The sequence below is a fragment of the Monopterus albus genome, unplaced genomic scaffold (assembly GCF_001952655.1).
Source record: "Monopterus albus unplaced genomic scaffold, M_albus_1.0 scaffold23.1, whole genome shotgun sequence".
Taxonomy (NCBI): Eukaryota; Metazoa; Chordata; class Actinopteri; order Synbranchiformes; family Synbranchidae; genus Monopterus; species Monopterus albus.
Window position 1 is genome coordinate 109,426 of NW_018127903.1, and position 9,353 is coordinate 118,778.

At 42.1% G+C, this 9,353-nt stretch overlaps 1 protein-coding gene across 2 annotated transcripts in view; it reads right to left on the minus strand.

Moving 5' to 3' along the window:
- Positions 1-89: 89 nt before the first annotated feature.
- The window catches only part of bin3 (bridging integrator 3), a 34,834-nt gene continuing 25,570 nt past the window's right edge, over positions 90-9,353 (minus strand). Inside the window, exons 6-9 of one of the 2 annotated variants that reach the window (XM_020594459.1) lie at positions 8,871-8,911; positions 4,220-4,361; positions 2,985-3,119; positions 90-675 (exon numbers count right to left, since the gene is read on the minus strand). In XM_020594459.1, coding sequence (XP_020450115.1) covers positions 529-675; positions 2,985-3,119; positions 4,220-4,361; positions 8,871-8,911 — 465 coding nt within the window. In that variant the 3' untranslated portion in view covers positions 90-528. Of the gene's footprint in view, positions 676-1,817; positions 2,239-2,984; positions 3,120-4,219; positions 4,362-8,870; positions 8,912-9,353 lie in introns of those variants that run through there. The other variant, XM_020594458.1, reaches the window with a different exon arrangement.

The window sequence follows — 9,353 nt, forward strand, 5'->3', positions numbered from 1 at the left end:
AGACAACCAGCAAAGGCTAAAATACATAAATCTGTTTTCTTGCTGATAACATACAGTACATAACACTCAGTTTGTAGTGTTAATAAAAATTATTTAACAACTGTTTCACAGTTTATTGGAAACATAGGATTGGTGACTAATAAAAAGATTTCTTTGCTCATTTCCTACATTAGAAACAAATGCATCTCTTAAACCAAGAAGTGTAAGCCTGATAATTTGTTCTGACGAGAGCTGCTTCATTCCTTTACTAAAAAAAAAACAAACATATTTGCTTATAATGCTACACTCAGCTGATGGCTTAGTTAATGTGGCATTTCAGTTGCTTAGAGTTTGTGTCTTTACAAAGAGAATAAAGGCTGGAAGTGTAGTGCAAGAGAAATGGGAGGGGCGTGATGTGGTCACAAGAAAAACTGATAATCAGGTTAAGACCATTGCTGTCTGTCTAAGCTGTGCAGAGTACAGTGAAAAGAGTGCAACCCATTCAGAGGGGCATGAAAGGAGCCCTTCCCGGTTTTCAACTTTCCTCCCTCAGTCGTCAGCGACAATGGACAGGGCGCGCAACTCACTGAGCTTGGCCTCGGTCTCCCTCTCCCTCTGCTCATCGGTCAACCCTGCTTGGTCGATCTGGTCTGTTAACTCGTTGAAGATCTTGTACATTTCGGTGAAATAGACCACCTGGAAGGCAGGAAGAAAAAAAACTTCATCTCTGATGGCAGGAAAAAAAACAGTCCTATCCGTCCTCTGATAACTGAACAAGGAACAATTCACAGACAGACTCTTCTCAGGAAAAACTCGAAGGTCAAATCCAAACTACTTAATCGGCACAGTCCAGCCTTGCTTTTCCTTACAGCAGTGGGAAGCTGCTGGTCTCAAACTACTTCTACCCCGCTAATGAGAAGTGATTCGAGAGGAGAGGCCCACAGGTATCAAACAGTTCAGCTCAGCACTTCATAGGCAGTGACCCTACTTTTGTCTCTCAATCTGAACAAGCGACAGTGTTCATTGAAAGCTTTCTTGACACTTCTCGCCACTGTTTCTTCCCCTTAGTTCATGAGTCAGGCTCCCTAGAGCGTTGCTTTGATGATTAATAGACTTTAATCACATTACAAAGCTCCACAAGAGTAGGCAGAGAATGAAAGTACTGGGAAACACAACCCCTTAAAACCCACACACACACCTCAATATTTATTCATACAGCAATGCATGTGATATCATGTTCTTAAGGGGGCATTGTTGTTTCTCTAAAATTGCATGTGTCCCCTATTGTAGGCCGAAACAGCAAGACCAACCAAGACACCAGTGGGAGAAATGCTTACTGATTTACTAAGGGTAATGACAGAATAAGGGCTACATCAAGATGGAAATAAACTAAGAATGATGCATCTTCTACAGAACATAGCAACATCTGTCCATCTGACATGAACAGATTTGACAGTTAGCCAAAAGGAAGAAAAGTTAAGTTTCTAAACCACCTTGTACAAACCTCTAAGTGCTCAGTCTGAAAGACTTTTATATGTTTATACAAATATTTGCCACCTCAACCACATGAGTGGGCCATAAGTATTGGGTTACTGCTGTTTGTGGGGGAAAAGCGGATATTTCCCCCCCCCCCCTAAAAGTGGCTTGTTGAAAGGGCCATCGGAAATGTCCATATGACCAGTGATGATAATGTACTCCAGATCAGTGTCTGGGTGCCCTCTGTAGCAAAGACACTCTATTACTACAATTAGTTGAGTCATGATGAGGAGTAAACGCAGCCTCACACAACTGTCACCACCTACACCAAAAAAACAGGAGCCTTTGGATGAAGCAGTTTTAATTTACATGCCATGTGTCTGGGCATTTTAACAAACTATAGTACAAGCTGCTTAATATTTATCCAGTGAGATTAACTCTGATTTATTAGCCTACAAATATAACGAAAAATTGAAGTTGCATTCTATCTGGCAAGTCCTTAAACACTGTGTGGCCATTGTTTCAGGAGACAATCAACTGACTAACAAAGTCATCTTAAGTGTTTTTAAAATGAACACATGCAGCAGAGAATTCAACAATGAGGAGAAAAAATATCAAGACAATGTCTCAATTCATCAACATCTGTACAGGTGGACAGGCCAGGCGGTGTGTCCCACTGACAGCTGCTGGACAGGACTCATGGCAGCGAAGCCGAAGGCTCACAACAAAGGCAGCTTTTGTGCCTTTTTGTGCTGCCGCTGGGAGCTGAACAGCGACATGCAGCTGGGAGAGAAGGGAGTGGAGGATGAAACTAAGCACATGCAGCAAGGCTGGGGATGAAGTCCACTAGTCCACTCACTGACCACCCACGTACGACTGTGTGTGTAAACATGTAAATGCTCATTCATGTACGTGAGCTACAAAGACAATGTAGACAGAATAAAACAGCTACTGTGACTAATAGGAGCTCTTGGCACCACACAAAGCCAGGTAAAAGGCCACATTTAACATGTGCTTAGATTGGTGGAAATATTTTATATTGGTAAAACTGATTGATCAGTTTGCAAATGTTTAGTTCAAAGTACATCACAAAACTCCACAACTAGCATTAGGTTTGGAATAATCTAGTTTGCTAATTAGGAGTGTGCCAGTGACTATCCCAAGGAGGAAATGACATGGCCAGGCAGGTCTGGGTTGGGGGAGGGGGGACACGGTGGCGCTAACTTGAGAACCCCGGTTGCCTTAAGAGAACCTACAGGTTAGAGGAAGGCTTGCAGGGCTGCAGTGGAGCCAGACAGATGAGGCCTTCCTGGGCTAAACACAGTAGTGTGGGCTGTCACTGGGGCTTAATCACATTAGGACTGTGTGGAGGGAAACAGACTGCTAGGATTATACACTCCCTTCCGTCAGACACTTTATCCACTGTTTAAACAGCGATCATAGGGTGAAAGAGCACACTTTGGGGTGGGTGTATGTGTGCATGTTTGAATGCCTAATTATGTGTGTATCTCCAGGGGGGAATCGCTAACCTGTGCTCGGATGAGAGCCTCAAAACTGGGATGGAAGTAGTCGATACGGCTGTGGTAGAACTTGGGCATCTCATCCAGCAGTTGCTTGTTCTTGGCCTCAAAGTCTTCCCTGACCGGTCGGAGCTCTTCTCTCGCCTAGGGAGTGAAAGGGAGAGAGGAAACAAAAGAACAGGACACCAGAGGTCAATATCACTTCTTATTTTACTGAAAATTCCTTCATTTCACCAAAGTTGGTTCATATTATGATCCACATGACACATTCAACATTGCTTCACGAAAATGGATACAAGGAGTTAACAGAATGACAGAAAAATGCATCCCCGCAAAAAGAAACAATTTAGTTTTAAGTAAATTCAGCACTTGAGCCACCATTAATGTCTTTTTCTTATTGTTCAGAAAGATATTTGCCTAATTCCCACGGAGAAGCAGTGTAAAAAAAAAAAAAAAAGGCTGTAATCACGACCACAGTGAGGAGGAGTGGGTAATGTGGGCAGACTTGGCTGTGAGTGGACTCCAGCACCACTGATGTGTGTGTGAATGTATTAGTGGGTAGTCTACTGTAGGCATGGAGTTATGGAATGCACAATGAATATGTGTGAGAGGGTGAGAATTTTTATAAAAGGGGAAGGGGGAGCTGCTATATTCAAACTACAACATATTGTTTATCTGCTGAATTATAGTATGGTCTCGTCACATTAGTTTTATTTAAACAAGCCAGTTTAAAAGGCATACAAATGTTTTGTCAGGATCACTCCTTTAAGTGCACAGGGATTCAAAGGGCAGGGATGTAGAGGCCTCTTCAAGGCTTTGTTCCCCTGACAGTGCTTTTCTCAAAGTGTGTGGGTGGCATGCCATGTGAGGATGTGTTAGAGGGAATAGCATAGGCAACACTGCAGCGCTATCTGTGAATTGTGTGCGCTTCTGTAGTGGCCTCATGGTGTGTGTATGTCTACAATTCTCAATTATGTGCCTGTAGATGTGCAGCAGTGCCTTTTTGAAAAAGCACTACTTGAGAGCCTGGTAGCTTGCGTGGGTGAAGGAGCGCACATGTACTGTATACATGTGCTCAACTATTTTTGTTCATATCCAGTCAGCATTTGTGTCTTTTTCCACTTACTGCACTCTATTCACAATATGCACAACATTTAAGAGCAAGTGAACTCTGCTCCTCTGCAGATAGAGGGAGCATTCGAGTGGACCAGCACGTGCACCAATGCAATCTTTAAACTCAGTACCTGATGTAGTTTGACCATAATGGGACCGGTTTTTTCTTTCTCTTCATACTTCTCCACTTTGGACTGCAACCGTTTATAGTCCTGCAGCGCCTGTTCCCGGCGTTTCACTGCCATGTTGAGGCTGGGGAAGACACCACTGTACCTGCAAGACAGGTACAGACAACCTTAGACATCTCTGACACAACCGTTAGAACAAAACATACACATAAGCAGACACCCATTCAAACAAAAAAAAAAATACCCAGACACACACCAGACTACTCAAATGTAGGGGAAAAAAAAAAAAACAAGAAACTCCGCTCTTCATTCTATGAAATTTGTATACAAGCACTGTGCATTACATCCCATCTTAATAAAACTCATTATGAAATAATAAAATCCCCTTCCTCAAAATCTTATCGCAGAGGTACTATCAAACCCCAGAGGACAGCTCTGCATTAAGCTTCCTCTAATCTATTACCTAATTACCGTAGTTCAAAATGGCATGAAACAATTCATTTTGTGACAATTATCATATTCCAAATGAAAATGTATTCTTGCAACAAGAATCCTAGTCTTCAGCACTAAAAATAGGGAAACACTTATCTGTAACTTAGCAACAGGAGTCTGAGCTTCATCCTGGGACTTGTTGCAATGGTTTTGCGGCTGCTTTAATGGGAAGCAGGAATATGGTATCCTGTAAATATTCAACCTAATAATATTTAATAAAAATATAGCAGTTAAAGTTAACATAACTGGATGATAAAAATACACCTAAAGTACGCAATAAAAGTATCCTCAAATGTATGCAGCATTAACAGCAAACCAACATTTATTTAAACTCAGAGTTGCTCTATTTTCATTAGTTTTCTAAAGGACAAAGGATATCCAATGCTTAATAAAAATGAGTGTGAAGGGGCAAACAGGCACAAGCAAGCTGCTATTAAAATCTCAACATTCATTAACAAACTAATACCAAAGCAAACTAAGCAAGACGATCATTAAGAAATTAATTTCTGGCCCTTTAACTCATAAACCCAAACCAGTGACTGTGTTTTTAAAATGCCGGCCACGTGATTACTCACACAGGTGTCTGCTACATGCAAGTCAATAATGAAAACAATCGTAATGAAGAGTGAGACAAAGCTTTATTGAATGACTCATTTAAAGCATTTCCTTAACTGTGTAGGCACACAAGTACAATAGTTTATCATGTGCGCTTCTGCCCATAGCATTATTAGCCACAAAATGTGTAGGCCTCGTGATTTACGTTTCATCCAAGCCAGCCCGTGCCCTGCTCTGTGCAGCAGATGAGGGAACCACTGAGATTGACTGTGAAAACCTAGATTACAGCTGTGTCTGCCTGCGCACCTAACCAGAGGGCAGGAGGGGGGAGTAGAAAGTGACGTGAACTGAGGCTCAGCCTTAGACAAGCAGGGATTGTTTCCGACAGGAAGTTAAGCAAGGAGTGGTCTTGTAGTATTTGAGTGACATCATGGAGCTCAGCCCAGCCCAGCCCCACAGCCCACGCTCTACCACTATTTATAAAATACCACTTTGGCCCAGTTTACAGCAGGGATGGGTGCCTGTCCTCAAGTCTACTATCTGCTCCAGTGTACAAATACTTTAAGTACCAAGGGATTATGTAACTGCCCTCTAGGCATGGCTGTACTCCAGCACAATTCTACTGGCTGATGACAATACAGCAGCAAATTAGCTTTCAGGTGACACAAAGGCTGATTGCATTCTCACCAGTGTACTTTACCTGACAGCACAGTGCAATTTCCTCATGACACACAATGATGGCCTGCTTATAAAGGAGGGCAACACTGCCAGCAGCTACAATGCATGACGAGACTTAAGGGCCACTGCCCTCCTGGTTCTGAAAGGGGAGGAATCCAATACACAGCCAACTTCGTGTTAACCGATTCCTATCCTTTCTACACTGGAAGCTAATGTCTCGCTGTTACATTCAGGGCTCTCTGTGTCCAAAAGTTAAAGTGAATCAGCTGTGTCAAAGGCTCTCTCAGAAAAATATGAAGCAATGTCCCTAGTTGAAGGCAACTATACATATCTTGTTATGACAGTTTGGTCTATAACTTCCCTTGATGTCCTGGCCTTGGCTGGACAACTACCGGTCAGCTGGCTAGGTATGCGTTTGCGGTGAGTCTTGCCTGAATGAGGCTTAATGTTGGTTTAAGGCTGCCAAGAGCACACTACTGTCCATGTGACAGGTCAGGGTGTGGTAAAGAGGCTGAATGGAAATAGCATCTGGACCAGAGTGTGTGTTTATGACCACCTGCCAATCCACAAGCAGGCCATGCTGCCATGTCAGTCAAACCCAAGACTGGTCTAGAAACCCTCAGTCTCAGAGGCCGGCTGTCCCCATGTCTGTCACCATCATTTAAGGAACTGCTGGGCTAAAAACAAAAAGAAAGCTGCTAAAAATGTAGGGAATTTAATTTTTCATGTGCATATTGTTGCCTCCACTGTTTTACTAATGTCTCATATTAAGACTTTAAAGCATCAGACAAGGCTACATCATTGCTATAGATATGAAATAACTTGTATAAATGGCTTAAGAGCAGTGGGCCATTGGAACTGTGTGTCTGACATGCATGCCAGCAGAATCCCCTTTGTCTCAACAGAAGGAGAGTTTGATCTGCTGCAACTTGCCTTGTGCATTGTTGATCAAAACTCAAAACAACTCATGCATCCTGGATGCTTGATACACCAGATAAGATGGGGGGAAAATAAGGTAACAACACCATGGATGCAAAATAATGAACTCTTATTCCAGAAATTCAACAACAAAATGGGACCAAACTCAATCCCCCCCCTCCCCCCCAAAAAAAAATTTGCATTAGTCCTATAACTACAGGACTCTGGGGGTAGTTTTCCCCTGACTGTGAGTGGTGAAGATGGCTTGTCCAGTCATGAACATGAACCCAGGGCAAAAGTCTCAAAACAGGCTTGACTTCTGCCTCAACCAAAACAGCAATAGAATAGAAAGGGCTAGGTTAGGAGGCCTAAATAACAAAAATGCCTCAATGCCCACGCGCTCCCCTCCCCTCACATAAACAAAGTGATGTCATTCAGCAACCCCACGAAGTGGATGAAATTCACATCTGAGCCAATGTGAGAGAGAAAGAAACAATGTGGGGAGAAGTGGTGGGCTGCCTCTTTTTCATTTGTTTACTGTACATTTCACCACACTAAGTATTAAAGATGGATGGCAGAATTTTAATAGCAATTACACATGGACACAATCACATACCTAACTCAAATACACACACACACACACAAACACTCAATCCATTCAAGGTCTTCCATTAACATTAACATTCTCCTTTTCAACTGTTTTCTGATTCTCTTTACAATGACACAAGATCACCAAAAGAGTATTTTGAGACTAAGGAAACAATGAAAAATATTCATTAGAGAAGGACTAATGGAATCCTAATGGAGGCTGTAAAGTATAGTAGCTTTTGTGTCTTGGTTTTCAACAGAAGACATTCTGATAAACTAATAATTAATGATGGTGTTTTTAGGGAGAGATAAAGTTTACCAAAAGGTCAGCTGAACCTGGCTTCAAAACTTGTTTATGAACTTACTTCCTCTGCTCTATTTCAGAATCATGTCAATTTATCTCTGTGAGACAGCATCCCCTCCAAATCTTGGTAGGTGTTTGTGTATGTGTCTATGTTGTGTATGTGAGAGAGTGTGCACTGTCCTGAGACAGTTCTCCTCCTCAACCAATCTATGACTCCGGCCTAGCTTCCTGGGCCCTTTGCCATATTCTGAGCCTGCCCACACGTCCGCCTGCCGCCCACCAGGAAGAGGAAATTAGAACCATTCCATCCTGTCATTGCTCCGCCACCAGAGTACACGAGGAAGAGAGGACACACTCACGGACACTGACCCAACCTATCCATGTTTTATAAAGGAATCTTTTCACACAGGCTTCTTAAACAAATGGCAGGAAAAAGAAATTTTACTCAGCATAAACTTGCAATAGAAAGATAAGCATGTGCTCTCTTGACAAGAAAACGTTTAATCTCCAGGGAGGAGCCAAGAGGAGGAAGCAAAACCTTAACAAGCCCTCCGGAAGACTGGTGGGATAGTCCAACCACTCCCTTCTGTACTTCTGCTTTGCATGTGCATGTGTACAATTTGTGTGTGGGTGGGTGCCTGTTACAAAATGAGGCTTAAAGAATGGAATAGCACTCACTGTCTGCTCAAATGGGGGCGAGTATTAGGAATGAGAACTAAATAAACTTTCTTCCAGACATGCTACTACCACAGCAGCATTGCTCTCTCCCTAGTTCATTTTTACAATTGGTATTACTACAGTGCAGGCTTTCCTATGGCCCTGCACTATAGCTGTACCTACTACCCTACTATGTGAGGGACAGAGTTAGGTCAAATAATAAAAATGTTATGAGGCTGTGCCAGAGTGTCACATGGATTTACTGCATCAGGAACACTGAGTGACAAAACAGAACTACGTAGCCCTTACAATGTTTTGCTGATTTTGCAAAGCATCTAAATTAACTGTATGCACTTAAATTCCACCATTCTGCCACTCTGGTCCAGGACAGAGACCCATTAAATGTAAATCCTTAAAAATACAGCAAATTCAAGAGTAAAAGAAATCAAGATAGACACTTACTTTTTCAGAGGGTCGATTACAGTTTTCTGGATCTGGTTAACCTGTAATAAAAGGAATAATTGTTAACGTAAGCAATAAATACCTCCCATATTAAAGGAAGTGAATTGGTATTCATAGTTAATTTGAGTTACATCACAATTAAACTTGCAACAAAACAGTTTCTCCCTTTCTCGCTCATTAGCTGTGAAGTAATGCCACTGTACAAATGTCAACATGTGTACATTTCAAACAGAGCACTCAGAAAAAAGGAAAGGGGGGCCTGAAAATAAACTTTCATGACATTGACTCTTTTATTGTACACAAGCCCCGAAGAGAAACCCCTGAATATTCATTGAGCCTGTGATACAAAAGGATGGAACTGCCAGGGGACGGACATGAAAGCAAAACCCAACTGATTTTAAATCCTGTGAAGAGTGGGCTGCCTTATAAGATGAAAAGTTCTTTGCAAACAAACATTTTAACAATAACAGTTCATATTTTCCC